The 25063-nt window shown below is 39.4% G+C and overlaps 2 protein-coding genes across 4 annotated transcripts in view; both read right to left on the bottom strand.

Annotated features, from left to right (window-relative positions):
• MCM6 (minichromosome maintenance complex component 6) overlaps positions 1 to 4283 on the bottom strand; it is a 38190-nt gene extending 33907 nt beyond the window's left edge. The window contains exons 1-2 of the mRNA XM_060178047.1: positions 3907 to 4283; positions 1003 to 1149 (exon numbers count right to left, since the gene is read on the bottom strand). Coding sequence (XP_060034030.1) covers positions 1003 to 1149; positions 3907 to 4013 — 254 coding nt within the window. The 5' untranslated portion in view covers positions 4014 to 4283. The remainder of the gene's footprint in view (positions 1 to 1002; positions 1150 to 3906) is intronic.
• Positions 4284 to 9308: 5025 nt separating this feature from the next.
• Positions 9309 to 25063, bottom strand: part of DARS1 (aspartyl-tRNA synthetase 1) — a 70436-nt gene continuing 54681 nt past the window's right edge. For 2 of the 3 annotated variants that reach the window (XM_007525016.3, XM_060178049.1), the window contains 6 exons: positions 23202 to 23348; positions 20235 to 20277; positions 17461 to 17541; positions 13160 to 13271; positions 12914 to 12985; positions 9309 to 9933 (listed from right to left, as the gene is read on the bottom strand). In XM_007525016.3, coding sequence (XP_007525078.1) covers positions 9842 to 9933; positions 12914 to 12985; positions 13160 to 13271; positions 17461 to 17541; positions 20235 to 20277; positions 23202 to 23348 — 547 coding nt within the window. In that variant the 3' untranslated portion in view covers positions 9309 to 9841. The remainder of the gene's footprint in view (positions 9934 to 12913; positions 12986 to 13159; positions 13272 to 17460; positions 17542 to 20234; positions 20278 to 23201; positions 23349 to 25063) is intronic. The other variant, XM_060178048.1, reaches the window with a different exon arrangement.

The raw sequence follows: 25063 nt of genomic DNA on the forward strand, positions 1-25063 counted from the left end.
GCACATGGTGCAAAGCACAAGGACGGGTGTAAGGATCTGGGTTCCAGCCCTCAGCTCCCCACCTGCAGGGCAGTCACTCACAAGTGGTGGAGCAGGTCTGCAGGTGTCTCTCTCTCCCTCTCTGTCTTCCCCTCCTCTCTCCATTTCTCTCTGTCCTATCCAACAACGAAGACAGACAACAATAACTACAACAATAAGACAACAAGGGCAACACAATGGGAATAAATAAATAAATATAAAAAAAAAAACTAAGAAAATTGGGAGTCTGGCTCAGTGGGTTAAGCTCACTTGGCGCGAAGTGCAAGGACTGGCGTAAGGATCCTGGTTCGAGCCCCCGGCTCTCCACCTGCAGGGGGGTCGCTTCACAGGCAGTGAAGCAGGTCTGCAGGTGTCTATCTTTCTCTCCCCCTTTGTCTTCCCCTCCTCTCTCCATTTCTCTGTCCTATCTCACAAAGACATCAATAACAACAATAGTAATTACAACAACAATAAAAACAAGGGCAACAAAAGGGAAAATAAATAAATATGAAAAAAAAAACCTAAGAAAATTATACAGGAAACAACTGTTCTGAATATTCACATGGGAAAAATTTCAGTTCAGAGTAATACTAAAATGACCAATACCTGTACCATCAGGTCAAGAAAAGTGAGTCTTCCACTCTCAGGCAGAAGTTGAAAAACAAGGTCAGAAAAGAAAACACAAGTAGAACCTGAAATGGAATTGGCGTAGTGCACCAAAGTAAAAGACTCTGGGGTGGGTGGGTGGGGAGAATACAGGTCCATGAAGGATGATAAATGACATAGTGGGGGTTGTATTGTTAAATGGGAAACTGGGGAATGTTATGCATGTACAAACTATTGTATTTACTGTTGAATGTAAAACATTAATTCCCCAATAAAGAAATAAATTTTTTAAAAAAAGTGAGTCTTCCAGGCTTTCTCTATGCCTAGTTAAACAAAGATTAATATATAATATATATTAATATATAATAATACCCATACCTATAGAACTCCTCTTGAATAGTAGTGGAAAGCTGCTGATTAAATTGTTCCAGGTCCACAAAACTCACAACCAATGTGTTTCTCTCAGGACGAATTAGTTCCTCAGCTAGCTGTAAGTATTTAATTTCTCCATCACTGTTTTGAAACCTGCAAATACATGAGTCAAATTTAATCAAAGAACTAGGCAGTAAAAAGAATGTGTGTGCCTAAGTCAGTGTTATTTTTAATCACTAAGTTCAACTTTAGGATAAACCAATTTTAATATTTTTATAACAGAGTAAGTTATTTAGCCCTTCTGAATTTGCCCTACTCCTTTCTGAAATTCTTTTCAAAAAACAAGCAAAAATAATCCCATAAATTAGGACATATCTTCTAAAATTTCTGTGATTAAGAATGAGAGAAGTGTCTTGCACATAGTTCAAAACGTAGGATAAGGCAGCGCGAGAGGTGGTAGAGTGGATAGTGTTGGGACTCTCAGTCATGAAGTCTCAATTTTGCATGTGCCAGAGATGCTCTGGTTGTGTCTCTCTCATTGATAAGTAAATAAACAAAATGAGAATATAGAAAAAATTTATTTAAAAAATATATAAAATAATTTATTTCTAAAAAAAAAATTATTTCCACTATAAAGTCATGGGAGGTGACTAAGAATGAATGTTACCATGCGGCACGCCCTGGGTTAGACCCCCAGCACCACGAGAGCACAGGGGATCTACAATGTGGTGGTGGAATATGCTTTGGTATCTTGTCCACTATTTTCTAAAGTGTGACACAGGGACAGACTGAGGGTCTCACACATAAGCAATTGTCTTCATTTTTTCTCCTTTAGTTGGGGGAGAGAACTCACTCTCACTTAAAAAAAAATTTATGCAGAATAAAAATTTGGGCCAAGGAGGCAGCTTTATGGTATCATTTAAACCGTAGGGTGCTTTTTCTTTTTCTGGGGGGGGAGGGTTTGAATAGTGTACAGTACCCCAACATTCTTTCTCTTGCATTCACTGTATTAAAAGAGAGAGGGAGAAAGGGAGGGAAGCCTAGGAGGTGGTAGAATACGTGGAATAGTGAACTTGCTTGCAGAGGATCCTAGGTTTAGTACAGTATTATGATGATCTGGCCCTCTCTCTTTTATTAACAAATGGCTGAGGGTGTGGATCGACAAGCCAGGGCCCATGCCTAGGGGATAAGTAGTTACAGAAGCCAGAGCTCCTACCTTCTGCACTTCAAAAATTATTCTGGTCCATACTCCCACTTCATCAAGACCCAGAGAAAGAAAGGCGGGGGGGGGGGGGGCATTCAGAAGCAGTAATAGGCATAGGTGACTTAAAAGACAGGAGTATGGGTAGATAGCATAATGGTTATGCAAAGAGACTCTCATGCCCGAGCCTCCAAATTCCCAGGTTCAATCCCCCACACCACCATAAGCCAGAGCTGAGCAGTGCTCTGGTAAAAAGAGACAGAGAGAAAGAGAAGAGAGGAGACAGGACTATAGAAAAAAATTGGGGGGGGGGGGGCTGAGTGGTGGCACACCTGGTCAAGTACATACATATAGTGTTCAAGGACCCAGGTCTGAGCCCCCAGTCCCCACCGGCAAGAGGAAAGCTTCCTAAGTGCTGAAGCTGGGCTGCAGGTCTCTCTCTCTCTCTCTCTCCCCCCCCCATCACTTCCTTCCCTCTCAATCTGGTTGTCTCTATCCAACAAATAAGCATAAGAGGTCTGGGAGATGGAGTGGATAAAGCATTGGATTCTCAACTATGACAGCCCGAGTTCAATCCCTGGCAGCACATGTAACAGAGCGATGCCTGGTTCTTACTCTCTCCCCCTTTTTCATGAATAAATTCTTTAAAAAAATTTAAAAATGGGTAAAAATATATACAGACAGTTACAGAAATAGTCAACCCATTATCTGTGACCTTGGGAGAACCACTGCAATTTCCAAGGGTAGCAGGTACACAGAACTCTGGTGGTGGGAATGGTATGGATTTAAGCCCCTGTTGACATGTAATTTTGTAAAATAAAAAACAGTAATTAAAACACACACAAACACTCACTCTCTCTCAGGCTGGGGAGATAACATAATGATTGTACAAAAAGACTTACAGGTCTGAGAAGACTACAGGTTCAACCCCCAGCCACCACCATAAGACAAGAGCTGGGCAGTGCTGGGGGGGGGGGGAACTTCTGCAAATACAACATAACAGCGCAGCATTTCCTGCCATCTCGCTGCAGAGCGCTCGCTCGGACACAGGTGTCACGTTAGCTCACCAGACACAGAAATGTTCAAGACAACCTGTGTCCTCTGACACATGAATCGGGAAAAGCCCCTGACCTGTAGGCTGAGGGGCCCCAAGATAAAAATGGGTATTTAAAGACAGAACTTCTCAAGACACTTGGAAGGGTCCGCACTTGGCCTTGGAGGCCGCAGGGTCTCGCTCTACCTGGCACTAACTAGCAAAAGTGACCTGGGGGAGGGGGTACCCAGAGGCCAGGGTTTAGAAGGCAACTGAAAGTAAAGAAGCAAATGGATAATTATTAAATAACTTGGAAGCAAAGGGTGAACGACGGGATGGAGGGCGCTCTATTCCTTCCATCTCCGGGGAGGAGGGGCGGGGGAGAGGTCGCCGCCCGGGCCGGGCAGTGCGGTCCAATCCGAGTCCGTAGCCAGTTCGGGCCCCCGCTCGCCCCCGTGTCGCGGGAACTCCCTCCAGCCCAGACAACCAGCGGTTCCGCAGCCACCAGCGTCCCCCGGAAGCGAGGTCTGTGGTGGCGCGTAGAGCTCGGCGTACGGAAGGAAGCGTTGGGAAGGAGCTGAGCCCCCCACAACCCCGCGGGTCGGTGCTAGGCGGTTCGCGCCGGCGGGGAACACGCCCCGCGAGAGCAGCGGGGAAGAGGTGGCTGCCGACTTACTCCTCCAAGAAATCCAGGAACAACTTCTGGCACTTTTCGGCCACCTCGTCGCGGACTTCGGGGTGCTGGCTGCCGGCGCCTGGCTCCGCTGCTGCCGCGAGGTCCATGTCTCCCCGGGGCTGAGGGTGACGCCGTGGGCTCACCAGACCGCCACAAGTCGCTTCTTTCCGGACGCTGGAGCTTTGCGCGCGCCGATGCCCCGCCTCCTGCCCCCGCTGGACGATCAGAGCCAATCGTGGCTCAGAGACTCGGGTGTTTCGCGCCAAACCTGCCCAATGAAAGCTGCTTCTCTCAGAGCCCCGCCCACAGAGCGGAGATTTCGCGCCAAATGCAAATAATTCCCAGGGTTCTGTCTCCGCGCTTGCGCAGTGTGAGCTCGTCCTGATAAATTTCCTTTCTGGGGTACTTTAAGAATTGGGATTTGGGTTTTTTTCTATGTTCATCAGATCATTCCGTGTTAATGAGCAGTAAGAGGAAGACTTAAAGTAAGAGGATTTATGAGTTCTGGTTATCAGAACTGTCAACACAGCTCACATGGGTAGTACACCTACGTTGTCATGCCTGTACCCAATCTCGAACCTGACCCTCCCTGCGCTGGAGGACAAGCTTTGAACTTTGATGCTAGTGGTATCTTTCCCTCTCCCTGTCTCTGTCTTAAATTAAAAAATAAAATAAAAAGCGTGTTGAAAAGAGGCAAGAAGATGTATAAACTGGGTTGGTGGGCATTGAGATTTGTGTCTTGAAAATTTTGGATCCCGGTAGGAAGTGGTGCAGCCGGTAGTTTCCAACTTGCAAATATGAGATCCTGAGTTAGATCCCCAGCATCGGAAAAAAAAAAATAGTGTTTTGCCTTGTGTGCAATCCAGTTTTAAACCTAAGCCCCTCCCAACCCTCATCATGATTACTATCTTACAACTTTATTTTAGTCTTGATTTTCTTTTCTTCCTCTTTCTTTTTAAAATCTTTATTTATTTATTTAATGGATAGAGACAGCCAGAAATTGAGAGCGAAGGGGGTGACAGAGAAGGGAGAGATACAGAGAGACACCTGCAACACTGCTTTACAATGTAAAGTTTCCCCCTTACAGATGGGGACCGGAGTCTTTGTACATTGCATCATGGATGCCCAACCAGGTGTGCCACCACCTGCCCCAACCCCCCCTTTTTTTTTTTACCAAAGCACTGCTCAGCTCTGGCTGATGGTGGTGTGGGGGGGACTGAACCTGGGACATTCTCTCTCAGTAAGAAATAGAATGAATCTTTATAAAATGTTGAGGGCAGTGATAGATAGCATTATGGTTATGCAAAGAAACTCTCATGCCTGAGAGTCCCAAGTACAATCCCCTGCACCACCATAAATCAGAACTGAGCAGTACTCTGCTAACTAATAATATAGAAATTAATTAAAATTAAATGTTGAGAAAACCAGAGCCTTGTTCCTCTGAGGTCTTAGACTTGTAAGTGTTGTGCTCTAACAGGCTGAGCTATCTCCCTGACCCTCAATGTTTAAATTTCTTCCCCTTGTTCAATCCTATTATTTTTTATTTTATTTATTTAGATTGGAGGTACAGAGAGAGAAGACCACAGTAGGGGGGCTGGGTAGTGGTGCACCCAGTTAAGTACACAGATTATCATGTGCAAAGACCCTGGTTCCAGCCTCCACTGCAGGTGGGACTCTTCATGGGCAGTGAAGCAGTTCTGTAATTATCTTTCTCCCCCTATTTCTGTTCTATCCAATAAAATTGAAAGAAAGAAAGAAAGGAAAATATGGCCACCAAAAGCAGTGAGTAGTGAAGCATGGAGACTCAGTGAGAATCCTGGTGGCAAAATAAACAAAAAGCCAAAACTATAGCACGAAAGTATCCTCCAACACGATGGGGGCTGTGTTTGAACCTGGGCTGAACACATGGCAAAGCAGCACACTATCCAAGTAAACTATTTTGCCAGTATTAGGATAGATTAGTTCTTTTTTTTTTTTCTCATCCTTTCTATGCTTTGTCCCCCACTAGAAACAACAATTTCTTTATTTTAAAGAAATATTTTGTTTATTTATTAATGAGAAAGATAGAGAACCATTCTTGTACATGAGCTGCCAAGAACTGAATTCAGGACCACATGCTTAAAAGTCCAATGCCTTATCCACTGCATCATCTCCCAGATTACTGAAACAAGTGTTATAAACATCTTTGTATGTGCATGTTTCTGGAGGATAAATTTTTAGAACTGTCCTACACAAAAGGGCATGGACAGTTTGTTTTCATAAAATGTCAAATTACTTTTCATAAGATTATACCATGTATTTTATTTATTTTTGAACCAGAGCACTACTCAGCTCTGGCTTATGGTGGTACTGGGGATTGAACCTTTGGTAACTCAGGCATGAAAGGCTTTTTGTATAACCATTATGCTGTCTCCCCACCCCCAATGTATTTTCTTATCAATGCATAGGGCATATTTGTTTAAGACAAACTAAGTTCTGATCTTAGAATTATAGGTTTATTTGGGTAATTAAGAGTTACCTGGTTGTTGGTTGGTGGCCTTTAAAATTTCAGCAATCTCCAAATTCCTAAATTCATTCTATCATGCAACAGATATTTAGTAAGTAGCTACTATATGACAGTACTATGATAGGTATTAGTGACAATGCAATGAACAAGTAGTTCCTGGGAGCTTATATATGCTGGACCAAGCACACTGGGATACATTGAAGACCCTGATATAATGCATTTCTCCTTGTTATTAAACCTTGACCAGGTAAATTGTTTTGATTACAGTTTTGGCCTCAAATAATTACCCTTTGTTTCACAAAGAGTAGAAACCCCTTCTCCTTGGCTTGAAATTGAAAAAGGACATTTTCACATCTCATTCCTGGGCAATGATCCTTATTTGAGCCCCCAGTTCCCCACCTGCAGGTGGAGTTGCTTCATAAGCAGTGAAGCAGGTCTGTAGGCATTTATTTTTCTCTTTCCCTCTTTAGCTTCTGCTCCTCTTTCATTTTCTCTTTCTCTGTCTTATCCCCCCCCCCCAAAAAAAAAAAAGTTATGGAAGAAACCTCTAGTCTGCATTCATATAAACAAAGCAGTATGTTATATAAAAATTGTTGTAGAAACTGTCAACAGGGCTAGGGACAAAGTTAAGAGGCAAAGCACAGGCATGTGAATACACAGGACTTCAGGTTCAATCCCAGCAGTACATATGCCAAAACTGAGCAGTACTCTGCTTTCTCTCACACATTAAATATGAAACAGATCTTTAAAAACAAAACAAGATGGAACCAGACAGTGGTAGACCTGGTCAAGCACACACAGCACAATGCAAAAGGACCCAGGTTCAAGCCCTGGTCTCCACCAGCAGGGGTCTCTCACTCTCTCTCTTTCCCTCCCCTCTTACTGTCTCTACCAAAAAAAAAAAGATTTTCATGCCTGGGACTCTGAGGTTCCAGGTCCAATCCTAAACACCACCATAAACCAGAGCTGAGCAGTGCTCTGGTCTCTGTCTCTCTCACTAAAATAAATAAAAAATTAAAAACAAAACAAAAGAGACAGAAAATCTGGTCTGGGAGGTGGTTCAGTTGGTATAGCATAAAAGTTGTATGTGTGAGGTCTTAGCTGGGTTCCATCCATAACATTGCATCTCCCAGAATGATGCTCTGCTCCTTTCTATCCTACTTGTTAAATAAATCTAAAGAAAGAGACTTCAACATTAAAAATGAAAAAGTCACATAGACTGGGGCTGGGTGGTGGCACATCTGGTTGAGTGCACATGTTACAGTGCACAAAGACCTGGGTTCAAGCCCCCAGTCCCCACCTGTAGGGGAAAATCTTTGTGAGTGGTGAAGGAGGGTTGCAGATGTCTGTCTCTCCCCTCTCTATTACCCCCTTCCCTCTCAATGTCTGTCTGTCTCTATCTAATAAACAAAGATAAAAATAAATAAATAAAAGTCACATAGGTATTTTTTAAAAAATCCATTTTGCATGTTTATCCTGAGTTTCCTTGTCTTCTTAAATACTCTAGTGACAGTAATAAGAAAACAAAAGAATTTTAAAAACTTAAAAAGGAGTTTTAGACTTAGCATTTTAATGCTTCTCACAAGTGAAAAAGGTCAGGTCTGGTTCTCAAGGAAATACTAAGTTGGATATATGAATGTTATGACTAGTAACCAGCTAGAACAGAATAAAGCTGTGTGTGCATGTCAATGATTTTCCTGCATATTGGAAATGTTAGCTATCATCAACTGGATCTGGTGACAGGAATCTGTTAGGGCATAAAGCATCTTGTGAGTTATTCTATTTAAGAAAGCAGACAAATAATCTCATTTAATTCCTGAAGTTTGCCTCTTTACCGCATTCCTTAAGATGAATTGTTGTATGATCAACTCTTTGTTAGAATAGCTTTAAAGAACACTCAATCAGATATTTTACTGAGGGTTTTGTGAAGAAATCATAAACAAAGGTTTGGGAAACTTAAAAGGAAAAGAGAAAAGGATGGCCTACCAACTATAGGGATCTATTTAGCACCTTCTCTAGACTGAAGGGGCAAACAGAGGGAGTTGCAACTATGACCAAGGATGAGGCTGTGTGGTGAAGCAGCACTAGAGGTGTCTCTTTTCTCTCTCCCCTTTACAGTTCAGTTTCTCTCTGTCACTATTGAATAAATGAGTGAATAAATAAAATATTTAAAAAGTATATCTCAGAGAAAAGTGACATTAAGTAAATGTTCATGATATCATAAAAAGGAAGAAAGAAGAGAAGGAAGGTGAATCTTTTAATCATATTCTAATCTGGTTGGCATGTTTTGATGTACTTCATAATAAAATTATTAAATAAATTATGTCATTCTGGTGGGGGAGATAGCATAATGGTTATGCAAAAAGACTCATGCCTAAAAGTCCCAGGTTCAATCTACCACACCACCATCAGCCAGAGTTGAGCAGTGCTCTAGTTTAAAATAAATAAAAACTAGTTATTTCATATAGATAAAATATATTGTTTCCCTTTGAACTGGTTATTTATTACATGCTACTAAAATGCATTCCTTTCTTCCCTACCAAGAAGAAATTTCAGGGGTAGATAGCATAATGGTTATGCAAAGAGACTCTCATGACTAATACTTAGAAGTCCCAGGTTCAATCCTCCATACCACCATAAGCCAGAGTTGATCAGTATTCTAGTAAAACAAAGCAAAACTGAACTAAACAAAAATAAATTTCAACTATTAAGCCAACCAACACTTCAGTTTTCAGAGCTCAATCCTTATACCCATATGAACTTTTATCTTTTTATGTTATAAATAGATGTTTTAATTTGTTTTCAGGCATTTATATAAACCAGTTGTTTTCTTCTCGTAAATTAAAAACAACAGAAACCAGTTACAAAAATCACAAAGTTACAAAGACAAGTATAATCAGTTTTAAAATTTTATTGAAACTCAGGTATAGACTTGAACAACTTAATATAATATTATAATGACTATTTTCTAACCAGTATTTCCACCTGTGTTACATGATTTCTGGGCACCACCAAATAATTGCTAATTTCGGCTTAATTTTCAGTGATGTGTCAATTGTATATGCACTACTAATCTCTAATATTTCCCTAAAATTGTCCTTATCTCAATGTCCAAGTTTTAAAAAATAAGTTCAAGAACTGAAATTTCAAAACATTAGTATTGTAGCCATTGTAACATAGAAAGGAAAAAAAAATCATGATCTTAACTGTTTGAAAATATTGTTAACATTTACTATAGTAACACAACATGGATTTTTACTGTAACAATATGAAGTTTTCATTAAAAAACAATCCCATATAAAAATCATCTTTTTTATAATGAATTAATCCCGAGGTAACTGACACTTAGCATAAGACCTATATCTTATTGTTTATTTTAAGTAACTAAGGTAGCATGTTACTGGAAAGAATAGAAAAACCTGATTTTGTTTAAGGAGTAAGTCGTTTGGGATCACGAGGGAACATTGAAGTTTGACGAACGTTGTGCAGTCCCAGAAACAACATAGTTACTCGTTCCAACCCTGGGGAAAACAAAATCATCATTAATTCCTTTTCTGAAAACTTTTCATCTTACGAAAAACTATCAATATACTATCACTGACAAAAAATAATTTTTTGGATTGAAAGGAAAATGATTTCATTACTATGAGTTGATGTGCAATAGATTATTTTAGATCTGATTCAGAAAGGCAGATGCTGCTATATGTGAGAAGGGAAAAAATAGGAACCCCTACAACTTAGTCAAAAGGGCTTTCTTCTTCTACCAAAGCACTGCTCAGCTCTGGTTAGTGGCTCTTGGGGGACTGCAGCTGGGATAATGTTGGAGCCTTGGGCATTAGAGTCTTTTTGTATAACTATTATGCTATGTCTCCCTCACCTGAGGATATCCTTAAATTCTCTGAATTCTGTGGAATGTGAACTACAATTATACAAGCTTAAAATTTATGACTGAGGGAGCTGGGCGGTAGCGCAGTGGTTTAAGCGCAGGTGGCACAAAGCGCAAGGACCGCGTAAGGATTCCGGTTCGAGCCCCCAGCTCCCCACCTGCAGGGGAGTTGCTTCACAAGTGGTGAAGCAGGTCTGTAGGTGTCTATCTTTCTCTCTCCCTCTCTGTCTTCCCCTCCCCTCTCCATTTCTCTCTGTCCTATCCAACAACAACTACAACAATAAAAAAAACAGCAAGGGCAACAAAAGGTAATAAATAAATATTAAAATAATAATAATAATAATAAAATTGATGACTGAAACAAACAAAAAATTATTGTAAGGTATGCTTTACAATGAAACCAAGTTTTAATTAATTAATTTTTTTTAAATTTTTTCTTTTTTTAAAAATATTTATTCCCTTTTGTTGCCCTTGTAGTTATTGTTATTGATGTCGACGTTGTTGGATAGGACAGAGAGAAATGAAGAGATGGGGAAGACAGAGAGGGGGAGAGAAAGACAGACACTGCAGACCTGCTTCACCGCCTGTGAAGCGACTCCCCTGCAGGTGGGGAGCCGGGGGCTCGAACCGGGATCCTTACGCCGGTCCTTGCGCTTTGTGCCGCCTGCACTTAACCCGCTGCGCTACCGCTTGACTCTCAATTTATTTATTTTTAACTAAAGTACTACTCAGCTTTGACTTATGGTGGTGTAGGGAATTGAACCTGTGACTCAGAGTCTCTGGCATGAGTCTTTTTATTTTTCCCTCTTGTTGCCCTTGTTGTTTTTTATTGTTGGTGTAGTTATTATTGCTGTTATTGATGTCATCGTTGTTAGAGAGGTCAGAGAGAAATGGAGAAAGGAGGGGAAGACAGAGAGGGGGAAAGATAGATACCTGTAAACCTGCTTCACTGCTTGTGAAGCAACTCCCTTGCAGGTGTGGAGCTGGGGGGCTCGAACCGAGTTCCTTACGCCAGTCCTTGCACTTTATGCCACCTGTACTTAACCCACTGTGCTACCACCCAACTCCCAAAAATCTTCTGTATAGCATTATGCTGTCTCCCCCACCTTGAGAACAGATTCTGATAGTCTAGGCCATCAGTGTTCAGATGTATAAACTTAAGGGAGGTTTACTAAAAGTGAAAGTACATGAGGTACAATAGAAAAGCTATGGCTCCTAGAATAAAACACACTATAGAATAATTATTATATCAAATAATTTTTCTGGGAGTCGGGCAGTAGCACAGCGGGTTAAGCGCAGGTAGCGCAAAGCGCAAGGATCGGAGGTAGGATCCTGGTTGGAGCCCCGGTTCCCCACCTGCAGGGGGGTCGCTTCACAGGCGGTGAAGCAGGTCTGCTGGTGTCTGTCTTTCTCTCCCCCTTTCTGTCTTCCCCTCCTCTCTGTCCTATCCAAAAAAAATTTTTTTTTTTCTTTTTTGTGGTGTTTATTGGGGCATCTCACATATATAATTTGACTGCTTGTGGACTGAATTTCTTCAGGCTTTCTATTTCAGAAGAGAAACAGAGTCATTATAATATTGCTCCACTGTCTGAGTTACTTCCCCTGCTGCTGCGGTACGCCCATGTTTCTAGGATTCAAACCCTGGGACTCACTCATGAGAAGTGAATGTGCTCTACAGGTGAGCTATCCCCTGGCTCCTGTAGTAAATGTCTTAAGTGAAGAAGAGACTTTTTTTTTCCCTCTGATATGACTTAAATACTATTACTAGGTTCCAGGCAGTAGCGCACTGGTTATCATATACAAGGAGCTGAGTTCATGCTCCTAGTCCACACCTGCATGGGGGAAGCTTCACAAATGGTGAAGTATTGCTACAGGTCCTCTCTCTCATAAATACTTAAACAAATTTGAGAGAAAGAGAGAGAGAGAGAGAGAGAGTCTAAAACATCATTCTGGCACATGTGATACCAAGAATCAAACTTGAGATCTCTAAGTTTTAAAACCAAAGTACTATGCCACCACCTAGGTTGCAAGTGTACACTTCTTCTATGCCATTTAAATTTGAAAAGTTTCTAAGTGTATTAGCATATTAACCAAATAACCCTGAAACAATAAGCAAAATCTCAACAAATTCTTTTAAGAGCTTTGATAGGGATACCCAAAAGCCTAATTAGCTACTAACAGACATATAGTCCTAAAAGTCAATGAGATGTCTCATTTCAACAAAAACATTTAGCAGCAAATTGAGTTAACTGGAGGGAAAACTTTAATTCTGGCTAATCTAAATGAACTTATGTATGTAGAGAGAGAACAGGACACTCAAATTTATAAAACCTTTAATTTTTGAGAAGAAAAAAAGAATGACTAGAACTTATATTTTAGAACACAAGTTAGCTCTTCTGTTCTCTTTGGAAATCAAAATTTTTACTTAGTCATAACAAAAAATTCTCATAAAATTAATTTGCACTATAGTAAGCTCTCATGGACTTATCTGTAAACAATTATAAGTAAAATTCATTTTTTGTATTATAATGCTGCAGAAATTTAATTAGAACTGAAACACTTCACCAAATGAAATCTGGGTTGGAAACATCATCATAATACTGAAGGACTATTACCAATGCCTCCACCAGCATGAGGAGGAGCTCCAAAACGGAAGGAATCAATGTATGCTTTAATTTTCTCCAAATCTAAAAAAAAACAAAAAAAAACATAACTTTATCATCTTATTTTTAGCTTTTTTTTAAAGCATGAAAGTAATTACCATTCAATAAATATAGAAATAAATGATGATACTTTCTGTGAGTTCTTTAAAATTTTTTACTTTTATGATACACATTACCCTTTAAATTACATTTGCTTACCAATTCCATGATGTAAGGCTCTCTCTGTTAGCAGCTGAGGATCATGTATTCTTTGAGCTCCTGACAGTATTTCTTCTCCTCTCATGAACATATCATAAGAATTGGACTCTTTCTGCAGAAGAAAAAACAAAACCCTAGTACTTTTCATGTGGTTATCATTCTACTTATTGTGTTGTTGGAAAAGTCACAACACAATTTTTTTTTAATATTTATTTTTATTTATTCCCTTTTGTTGCCCTTGTTGTTTTATTGATGTAGTTATTATTGTTGTTGTCGTTGTTGGATAGGACAGAGAGAAATGGAGAGAGGAGGGGAAGACAGAGAGGAGGAGAGAAAGATAGACACCTGCAGACCTGCTTCACCGCCTGTGAAGCAACTCCCCTGCAGGTGGGGAGTCGGGGTTCGAACCGGGATCCTTATGCGGGTCCTTGTGCTTAGCGCCACCTGCGCTTAACCCGCTGCGCTACAGCCCGACTCCCAACACAATTTTTCTATGTTTTCCTGTGCCAAAATGCATCATAACTTCTGACAACTCAATACATAAACATATTTGGAGAAAATTCAGATTTTCATACAATTAATGATAAACTGCTCTTAAAAACCTAATTTGTTTCTCTACAACAGGATCAAACCAGTAAGGATTGAATAAAACTTTCACTGCCTCTATCAGAAATTTTGTGATGCCTTTTTCTCATCTTTTTTTGTTTTTGTTATTAATTTCTGTAAGTAGCTTGGCCGGACAGTGGCACACCTGGTTGAGAGCACATATTGCTATGCACAAAGACCTGGGTTCAAGGCCCCAGCTCCCACCTGCAGGTGGAAAGCTTTGCAAGTGGTGAAACATTGCTGCAGGTGTCTCTCTGTTTTTCTCCCTCTATATCTTCCACTTCCCTCTCCATTTATGGCTTGTCTCTATCCAAAGAATAAAGATAAAAAAAACTAATTTCTGTAAGTAGCTCAACAGTCTCTCAGAAGGTTTTTTTTTTTTTTTTTAATATTTTCTTTCTTTATTACTTATTGGATAGAGAGAGAGAAAGAAATCAGTAGGGAAGGAAGAGATAGGGAGAAAGAAGGACATCTACAATACTGCTTCACCACTCATGAAGTCTCTCTCCTGCAGGTAGGGATGAGGGGTTTGAACCTGGGTCCTTGTGTATTGTAACATGTGTGACCAATCAGGTGTGCCACTGCCTGGTCCCATCATATCTGATTTTTAAGAAGTAGTGCTGACTCGTACTTCACTTTATAACCTGAAATGTCTCAGAGTATGGTGTGATTTTGGGGTACACTTTGTGGAACCTCAGGTTATCAACAAGAGCTTCCCCCCTTCCTTTTCTCATCTTTATCCCCTCCCCCCCTTCCTTCTATAGAGGTTGCTAATGAAGTACAGTAGAGTGGTTGACACATGGGTACAACTCATCTCCCTGATAGGTGTCTACAAAACACTCTCCTTCCTAACTTAGGGTCTTTTCACTATCATTCATCAGAAACCTAATGCTATCTCTATCCCCTCATTCTGCTTTGAGTGGAGCTTAAAGGAATAACGTTAAATAAGATAAACCAAAATGAGAAAAATAAACAGAAAATAATCTCATTCAAAGGTAGAACTTAAAGAAAAGAAAAACATAAAGTATGATTTTTATCATTCTTTAACTTTACTTACAATTTATATATAGAAACAGAAAACAGAGTGAGACAGCAAGAAAGGGCGAGACACCATACCACCATAGCATCGCCTAGTGCTGGGGCTTGAACCTGGGCTATGAGTATACATGCTCTACCTGGCAAGCTTTCTCTTGGCATTAGATGCTAGCTTTTTTTTTTCTCCCCCAACTTTCAAAAATTCTTTTTTATTTTAAGGAAAGCAAAACTAACATTAAATTTATAGCTTAAACCACTCCCTGCCAAGACTCCCATCTTTCAATAAAGTAGTGGTTACTTTTATATATACATAATTTACTGGATAGAAAAAGAGAAAGGAGAGATAAAGAGGCAGTGAGAGATAGCTTTACCACTGCTTCACCATTTGTGAAGCTTTCTCCAGGCAGGTGGGGACCAAGGTTTTAAACCCGAGTCTTTATGAGCTGCAAAATATGTGCTCTACCAGGTACACCACCATTGGACCCCAACATAATTTTTAAAAAATATTTATTTTATTTATTTATTCCCTTTTGTTGCCCTTTTATTGTTTTATTGTTGTAGTTATTATTGTTGTTATTGGTGCCATTGTTGTTGGATAGAACAGAGAGAAATGGAGAGGGGAGGGGAAGACAGAGACAGACACCTGCAGACCTGCTTTACCTCTTATGAAGTGACTCCCCTGCAGGTGGGGAGCCGGGGGCTCAAACCGAGATTCTTACGCAGGTCCTTGCGTCTAACCCACTGCGCTACACACTTAACCCGCTGCGCTACTGCCCGACTCCCTCAACATAATTTTTAAAAATGTTTTCTATGTATTTTATTAGATAGAGATAGAGAGAAATTGAGGAGGGATGAGGGAGACGGAGAGGGAAAGAGATAAGAGAGACACTTGCAGCCCTGCTTCATCCTCCGTGCAGGTGAGGAGCAGGGGCTTGAACATAGGTCTTCGTGTACTGTATTGTGTCCACTTAACTAGGTGTGCCACCGCCTGGCCCTATAATTTTTTTTTTTTTAATTTTTGCCTCCAGGGTTATTGCTGGGGCTCGGTGCCTGCACCATTAATCCACCGCTCCTGGAAGCCACCTTTTTTCCCCGTTTTGTTGCCCCTTGGCTGTAGTAGCCTTGCCGTGGTTATCACTGTTGTTGTTGATGTCGTTTGTTGTTGGACAGAACAGAGAGAAATGGAGAGAGATGGGGAAGACAGAGAGGGGTAGAGAAATACAGACACCTTGCAGACCTGCTTTACCACCTGCAAAGCAACTCTCCTGCAGGTGGGGAGCTGGGAGCCAAACTAGGATCCTTATGGCGGTCCTTGTGCTTTGCGCCACGTTAGCTTAACCCACTGCGCTATCGCCCGACCTCCCATAATGTTTTTTTTAATATATATAGTGTGATTCCAGGACCAAAAATTCAGTTAGAAATTTCATGTTAGAAATGTTAATTATCAAACCACACCCCAGACCAAATGGTTTAATTGGTGGGACCTCCCCCCCCCCAAGCAATCTCAATTATAAAAAAGTGACTCTGATGAACCTTAAAGTTTGGGAATAACTGCAGTGGGAGGAAAAAAAAAACCAAAACAAAACTGGGGGCCGGGTGGTGGCGCACCTGGTTGAGTGCACCTGTTACAGTGAACAAGGACCCAGAGCCCCTGGTCCCCACCTGCAGGGTGAAAGCTTCACAAGTGGTGAAACAGTGCTACAGATGTCTATCTCCTCTCTGTCTCCCCCTTCCTCTCAATTTCTGGCTGTCTCTATCAAATAAATGAAGATTAAATAAATAAATGAAATAAATAAACAAATAAATGAAGATTAAAAAAATATTTTTAAACCCTGCAAGATGTTATTTAGACTAACTCCCAGAATATAACATAAATTCTTAGTTCAAAGTAATGTTAAAATGATTTTGATAAAGTTTGTTAATAGAGGGAGTCCAGCAGTAAGTAGCACAGGGGGTTAAGTGCATGTGGTGCAAAGCGCAAGGACCTGCTTAAGATCTGAGCCCCGGCTCCCCACCTGCAGGGGAGTCACTTCACAGGTAGTGAAGCAGGTCTGCAGGTGTCTGTCTATCTTTCTCTCTCCCTCTGTCTTCCCCTCCTCTCTCCATTTCTCTCTGTCCTATCTGACGACGACGGCATCAGTAACAGCAATGATAGTAACTACAACAACAATAAAAAACAAGGGCAACAAAAGGGAAAATAAATAAATATTTTAAAAAATTTTTAAAAAGTTTGTTAATAGAGTAGTACTACTTATAACATGCATGGTGTTTCTCATAAATCTTTTTTAAAAAATGGAAGAAGAAACTAATTTGAAATACAGATTTGGGGAACTAATTTGCTAGAATATTCAAATTTCACAATATCACGTTGATCTGAATTGACAGAAAATAGTAGTAATATATAAAATGCATATAGAAACCACAAATTACTCAAGAAAACCATGAAAACCATTATCCCCATTGTATAATGACAACAAAATTTCCCTTTTTATATTTTCACCAGAGCAGTGCTCAGCTCTGGCTCATGGTGGTGCAGGGGATTGAATCAGGGACCTCGAAGCCTCAGGCCTTAGCCTGTTTTAATAACTAATCCGTTGTCTCCCTGCTCCCAAAATTTTCCTTCTTCCCCACTACAAATTATTTAAAATAAAAGTACTTACAGGATTTCTTGAGTCAGGCATTGTATAGAAAGGTCTTACAGCCAATGGATATTTATCAAGTATATAAAAGTCTGTATCATACTACAAAAAGAATAAATACAATTGAAATAGTTATAAGCTTAATAAAAATAAAAGACCAACATTTTGGTAATTAACTTAATGCATAAGTCTTAGTATTCAAAATTGTAATTACATATATAATAAGGATCCTAGGTTTCTCAAATAACACATGTATCCAATACTATTTACTATGATGTAAGTTCTCTTAATACTTAATGCTTAAGAACTGTTGGTCATTTAATAATAGTACAAATAATTATTCATCTTTCTTGTTTTAATTAGCAATTATAACATTTAAGTTTCAGGTGTGCATCACTGAAAATCAGTGACTACACTATATTAGCCTTTTATTCCTGGATATGCAACCTCTTTGCATATATTCCCTTTGCATATATCTTTGCTAATATTCTCTCACTAAAAATTATACTGAAGTAACACCTTAGGTTTTCACTGGTTGTATTTAATCCTTTTTGTCACTGCCGGGGCTTTACTGCTCTGGGCTGACTTTTTATAGAGAGAAAGAGATATAGAGAGATATCTCACAAAAGCTGCCAGTACCATGGGCTGAGCCAAACCTGGGTCTCACACGACGAGGTGCTAGCTCATTTAATCCTTCAGATGCATTTTATAATTGCTTTAGCTAAATTACCTCAAATATCCTCATATTTGTATAAAAACTACATTACATATACAAATTATTTTGAGAATAACTAATATCCTTCAAAGATCCATCTTTCAAAACTCTTGTTTTCCCAATAATTTAAGCTTGAAAATTATAATAAAAAAAAATAGAGGAGAGAGCACCAGAGCATTGCTCAGATCTGTTACAAAGGAGTGCTCGGGATTGAATTTGCCTCTGGGGCATCAAGGCTCTAATAGGTAGTGCTCTAACAGGCCAGTCTATCTCCCTAGTCCTCAATATTTTAAATTTTAGTCCAACTGTGTAAATTAGATGTGGTAGTTTCCCTGTGAAAACTACAATGAAAAGAAATAAAGATGGAATTATGATTCTCTGGATGACCTTCATTTAATTAAGAAGCAATCACACTTCATTTATTTTGATGTTAACTGATTTTTGCTAAAATTAGACAGTAAAAGGAATCTGAAAGAACTGAAAAACTGGAACTGCTCTGCTAAAACAACATTTTAAAGGTAGAATGTTATGTAGTTTCAGAAATGTTAGCTTTTTGGGGGCCAGGTGGTGGCGCACTGGGTTAAGTGCACATAGTGTAGAAATGCTAGATTTCCAATTTAATAGTTTTGAATGCATCCAGCAGGAGGAGCTCAAGGACTGTTTTCACATTGTAACACAATTCTCTAATAATTTCTTTAAAGACTACACTAAGCCTAGCTTTCCTTTTCTTTGGGGTGTTAGAAAATGAGATAAGAGTGGTCTGGGAGGTGGCACAATGGATAAAGCATTGGATTCTCAATCATAAGGTCCTGAGTTTAATCCCCAGCAGCACATGTATCAGAGTGATGTCTGGTTCTGGTTCTTTCTCTCCTCCTTTCTCATGAATAAATAAATAAATAAATTATTAAAAAGAAAAAAGAAAATGAGATAGAGGGCAGGAGAAATAGCATAATGGTTATGCAAACAGGTTCTCATGACTGAGGTTCCCAGGCCCCAGGTTCAATTCCCTTTATTAGGTTCAATTCCCTTTATTATTATTCCCACTATTAGCCAGTGCTGAGCTGTGCTCTGGTAAAAATAAAGTAAAATAAAAAGGAATGAGATAGGGGGCCTGGGTGGTGGCGAATTGGGTTAAGCGCACATAGTACCAAGCACAAGGACCTGCAAGGATCCTGGTTTGAGGCGGGGGTGGGATGGGTGGGTGGGTGTGTCGCTTCACAAGCAGTGAAACAGGTCTGCAGGTGTCTCTCTCTCCCTCTGTCTTCCCCATCCCTCTTAATTTCTCTCTGTCCTATCAATAAAAAAAAAAAAAAAAAATGAAAAAAAATGATCACAGGAGCGGTGGATTTGGAGTGCAGGCACTGAGCCCCAGTGATAACCTTGGGTGGAAAAAAAGGGAATGAAAGAAGAGTTCTATATATAAGAAGCAAAAAAGAAAATGTGATCACTTTTTTTAAAAAACAAGTGCCACTGTTCCTGGAGGCTATTTTTTCCCTTTTGTTGTCCTTATTGTTTATTGTTATTGTTGGGACAGGACAGAAAAATGGAGAGGAGGGGAGGACAGGGGGGAGAGAGAAAGACAGGCACCTGCAGACCTACTTTACTGCCTGTGAAGCCACCCACTCCCTGCAGGTGGGGAGCCGAGGGCTTACACGGGTCCTTGCAGCTTCACGCCATGTGCACTTAACCAGCTGCGCCACTGCCCAGCTCTCTAATTTGATCACTTTCAAGGACCATAAGAGCAGAGGTTCAGGAAAGATAATTTCTAAACAACATCATATCATGTTAAGGATAAATTTCTAACTAACCTGACTTACCAATTCTAGAGATATTACAACACAACGTAGTACAAAAACTGAACATTCAATTCAAACAATTCAAACAATTTAGGTAGAGCCTGTCTAAGTCTGCTTGTTTTCTAAGGAAACAAAAAAAATGTTCTGAAATCATATGCCATTTTATGAAAACTAGTTGTCATTCTCCCCCCCCATACACACACCACTCTTATAAGAATTCCTTAGTACTCATGATAAGTTTGCAAGTTTAGAGAAAGAAATATGGAAAGTATTAAGAGTCCTACCTTTTCTTTAACTAAACGACCCAAAAGTTTTTCATTTGGTGTACTGAAAAAGAAATGCGAAATCAGATGTTTGAAGATCAAATAGCAACTTATAAGAGTTTTAAGTTAATAAGGTACTCTTCTCCATTTGAAGGATACAAAAATTCACCTAACATACAGTTGTTTATCTCATTCCTTGTTTAAAAAAGACACAGAGAGAGAAAGAGACAGAGAGAAATACTACTGGAAACCACTTATGAATGTACCTGACTTGGTAACTTAACTTTTAATAGTTGCTACTTAATAATATTTAAATATTGACTAAAATAAAAATAATTTAGCAATGACAGATTCAGAAATGTCATTTATAGTACAGGTCCACTACACCAATATGGTTTATTATTGTTGTTAAATAGTTTCACTCCAAAAATCTTTCCATTCTGTTGCCCTTTAACAAAGGCTTATAAAATGCAACTCAGTTTTTCAAGTCATTTTAAAAAGAAAAATTTATTATCTTTATTGGATAGAGACAGTCAGAAATTGAGAGGGAGAAGAGAGATAGAGGGAGAGAGACAGTCACCTGCAGCCCTGCTTTACCACTCACAAAACTTTCCCCCTATAAGTGGGGATCAGGGGCTTGAGCCTGGGTCCTTACACAATGTGATGTATGCTCAACTAGGTGTGTCACTGTTCACCCCATAGTCTTCACTTTTGTACAAATTATGTATAATTTTTGAGATACTATGAAAATGCTACCCAACTTAAAATAATTACAGAATTTCTGGTTTGCTTTTTAGCATGCCATCAAGCAATTAAGGAGATACTTAAGACCAGACCACTTAAAAAAAAATAATAAAAATAAAGGATTTTGAGAGAAATGTGTTAAAAATGACAATAATAACTCCTACCCCAACTATCTTTAATTATGTTGTTTTTAATGTTTTAAATATTTAACTTTAGAACTCTTGGGTAAAACATAAGTAGGTAGCAGTTTCTTATATATTTATTTAAAATGTTTTAATTTTCTTTTTTTCTATTTATTTATTGTCTCCAGGGTTATTACTGGGACTAGGTGCCAACACAATCCACTACTCCTGGAGGTCATTTTTCCATTTTACTGGATATGACAGAGAAAAATTGAGAGGGGTGGGGCAGACAGAGAGGGAGAAAGACTGACAACTGAAGACCTGCTTCACAGCTTGTGAAGGGACCCCCTGCAGGTAGGGAGCTAGAAGCTTCCACTAGGATCCTTGCGTGGGTCCTTACGCTTATGTACTATATGTGCTTAACCCGGTGCACCACAGCCAGGACCCCTTACTTAACTTTTTATCAAAGCACTGCTCAGCTCTGGCATATGGTGGTGTGGGGGATTGAACCTGGGAGCTTCAGGCATGAGAGTCTATTTGGATAACCATTATGTTGCCTATGCCCGCCCCCAATTTCTTATCTTTATTAGACTGCATTGTTTGTTTCAAGATTGTAAATCGGGTGGTCTGAATTTAGACAGCAATATTGCATGAATATAGTGAATAAAAGAGATCTTAACAGTTAATTTATTATTTTTTTTCAACTGCCACCATGGTTATTGCTGGGGCGTGGTGTCTGCACTATGAATTAAGTTCCCAGCAGTCTTCCCCCGATCCTCTTCCTTCTGTTGACAGACATAGAGAAATTGAGAGTCAAGGGGGGAGGGGTCGAGTGGTGGTGATGGCAGTTTCCTATATATTTTTAAAATTTTAATTATTCTCCCTTCCTTCCTTCCTTCCTTCCTCTCATTTATTATCTCCACAGTTATCGCCCACAGAGCATACAGCCACCATACCCTAGGACTCAGGTTCAAGTCTCCAGTCCCCACCTACAAAGAGGAAACTCTAGCAGCATTTTAACAGTGTTGCAAGGGTTCTATCCTCCCACCCATCTGCCCCTTTTCTATTATTTTCTGTTAGAGAAAGGAGGAAAAAAAGGCTATGGGGAACAGTGGATTTATCACTCAGGTACTGAGCCCTGAGGATAACCCTGGTAAGAAAAAAGGATAGGGGAGAGAAGGGAGAGATAGAACAAAACTTGTAGCACTACTTCACTGCTCATACTGTTTCCCCACTGCAGGTGGGAATGAGGGCTTGAACCAGGGTCCTTCAGCAAGGTAACGTGTATTTTACCAGATGTGCTACTGCCAGACCTGAGATTTTAACAGTTTTATGCCCCAAGGATGGCTCTAGACTACTGTATATCCTTTCTAACAACAATTTAGAAAAAGAGGTAATATATTAGATGATAAAATCATAGATAATCTGTATGTTCCTTCAAGCATTACATATGGGGGGGTTGTTAGATGGGTGTAGAAAATGTGTAGGGCAGGGGAGATAACATAATGGTTATACAAAGAGACTCTCATGCCTGAGGCTTTGAAGTCCCAGGTTCAATCCCTGCACTGCCAAAAACCAGGCTGACCAATGCTCTGGTAAATAAATAAATAAATAAATAAATATAATAACTACAACAACAATAAAAAACAAGGGCAACAAAAGGGAAAATAAATAAATATATTTAATATACATATATATGTTTGTAAATAAAACTATTGAAGCAAAGAACTACTGAATATGGTTTGCACAAAACAACACTATTTCAGATCACATCTTAAATGTGATCTTTTTTAAAATTTATTTTCCCTTTTGTTGCCCTTGTTGTTTTCTATTATTATTGTAGTTATTACTGTTGTTATTGATGTCATCGTTAAGATAGGACAGAGAGAAATGGAGAGAGGAGGGGAACACAGAGAGGGAGAGAGAAAGGCAGACACCTGTAGACCTGCTTCACCGCCTGTAAAGCGACTCCCCTGCAGGTTGGGAGCTGAAATGTGATCTTAATATACACCGAAGATAATAAAACAGAAGTTTATTGCTGTGGGAAAAAAGTCATTCATTAGCATGTACACTATTACAGACCATATCATGAAGTTTTTTTAAAAAAATTACAAATACCAACCTGAGATCCTCTTCATCTCCCATTTCAATACCAGCTTCCCTAAGCATAGCCAGTGCTTCACAATACTCTAGTCGTAAAGTTGGCTCCAAAAATTTGAATGGCTCACATGGGAACTGTTTATTCACCGTTTGAATTTCAGTTTGAAACCTATTTATACAATGATTTAGTTAATACAAATATGAAAATATGTTTTCCCCACAAGAGGTCAGTGTGATAATATATAAAATCAGTCTCTGAACTGGTATATATACCAGGAAAGTGTTACCAAGAAATTATTTAAGTAAAAAAAAATGAAAGTTAAATGTTGAAATATTTAACACCACTCCTCAGTCTCATGTTGCTTTTTACTATAATAGGATTAAGAATTTTCTTAATAACTCATATCAGAGAACAATTAGAAACATAAAACTCAGGTCTGAGAGAGCATAATGGTTATATAAAAAGATTTTCATGCCTGAGGTACTAGGTACTAAGTCCTAGGTTTAAACCTTAGCATCACCATAAGCCAGAGCTGAGCAGTACTCTGGTAGGAGTGGCAAGTGGGGGTGGGGTGGGGGTAGTTCAGAAACATAAAACACCTCTTTGGGTAGGTATTAAAAAAAAACAAAACAAGAACCTGACTTTAATCTTTTAACAATTGTTATAATCAAGAAAGATCTGTCAGTTCACCAGGTCAACCTAAAAAAAAAATTCCTTCAGTGTACTAGTTTTTAAGTATTTACTGAGGGGGCCAGGTGGTAGCACACCTGGCTAAGCACACCTGTTATAATGTGCAAGGGTCCAGATTCAGGCCCTCAGTCCCCACCTGCAGGGGGAAAGCTTTGCAAGTGGTGAAGCAATGTTGCAAGTATCTCTCTGGTTCTCTCTCTCTATACCTCCCCCTTCCTCTTGATTTCTGGCTGTCTCTATCCAATAAATGTATAAAGATAAAAAAAGGAAATTAAAAAAAAATCTTTAAAAAATTTACTATGCATTCAGTGTTAAGGTTAAGGTGACCTAAGTATTAACAATTTCTGACATATGCTTAATTTACAGAGACAGATTCAATAAAAGTTTGAAACTAGTCTAAAGAAGGACTTTGTACTTTTGAGTGAAGTATTAGTCCCACTTATAAAAGCAGAGAAATACTGAAGCACAGAGTTAAATAACTTGCACAAAGCCCACATTGTAGACATCAAGCAGGAACTCAAACTACCAAGAGTAATCCAAACTTTTTTAAAATAGCTATTTTAAAATAATTTTATTTTTTAATTTATGTATTTATTGGATGGAGACAGAAATCCCAAGCACACTGATGAATAGAAAGACACCTGCAGCACTGCTTCACTGCTCATCCTTTGTAGGTAGTTGCTGGGGACTTGAACCTGGGTCCTTGTGCATTGTAACATGTGTGCTCTACCAGATGGGCCACTGCCTGGAGCCTCAGGCATAAGAGTCTTTTGCATAACTATTAAGCTATCTACCCAGCCTCAGAAGTGGTATTTTGAATGTGGATACTTTTTCCCACTAACTGGGGATCATCTGAGAAATTTTACACACATGAAATCTATACATATGTAATTTAAATTTAAAAACATAATTTACAGGTTTCAATCTGAAAGTTGCTTTTAAAATATATTTATATAAAACTTGGAATGGGTTTGGTGTACTGCACCAAAGCAAAGAACTCTGGGGAGGGAAGGGAAGGCAAGGGCTTGGGAAGTGGAGTGGCTTTGAGGTGCTGGTACATAAAGGTGGAAAGGACCTGTTGAAATGAGTGTTTTGTAGACATTTATCATGGTGATAAACTACCATGAGAAATTTTGTCCATGTGTCAACAACTGTATTGTAAACTATTAACTTCCCCAATAAAAGTATTTATG

Source organism: Erinaceus europaeus, chromosome 18, assembly GCF_950295315.1.
Source record: "Erinaceus europaeus chromosome 18, mEriEur2.1, whole genome shotgun sequence".
NCBI classification, from domain to species: domain Eukaryota; kingdom Metazoa; phylum Chordata; class Mammalia; order Eulipotyphla; family Erinaceidae; genus Erinaceus; species Erinaceus europaeus.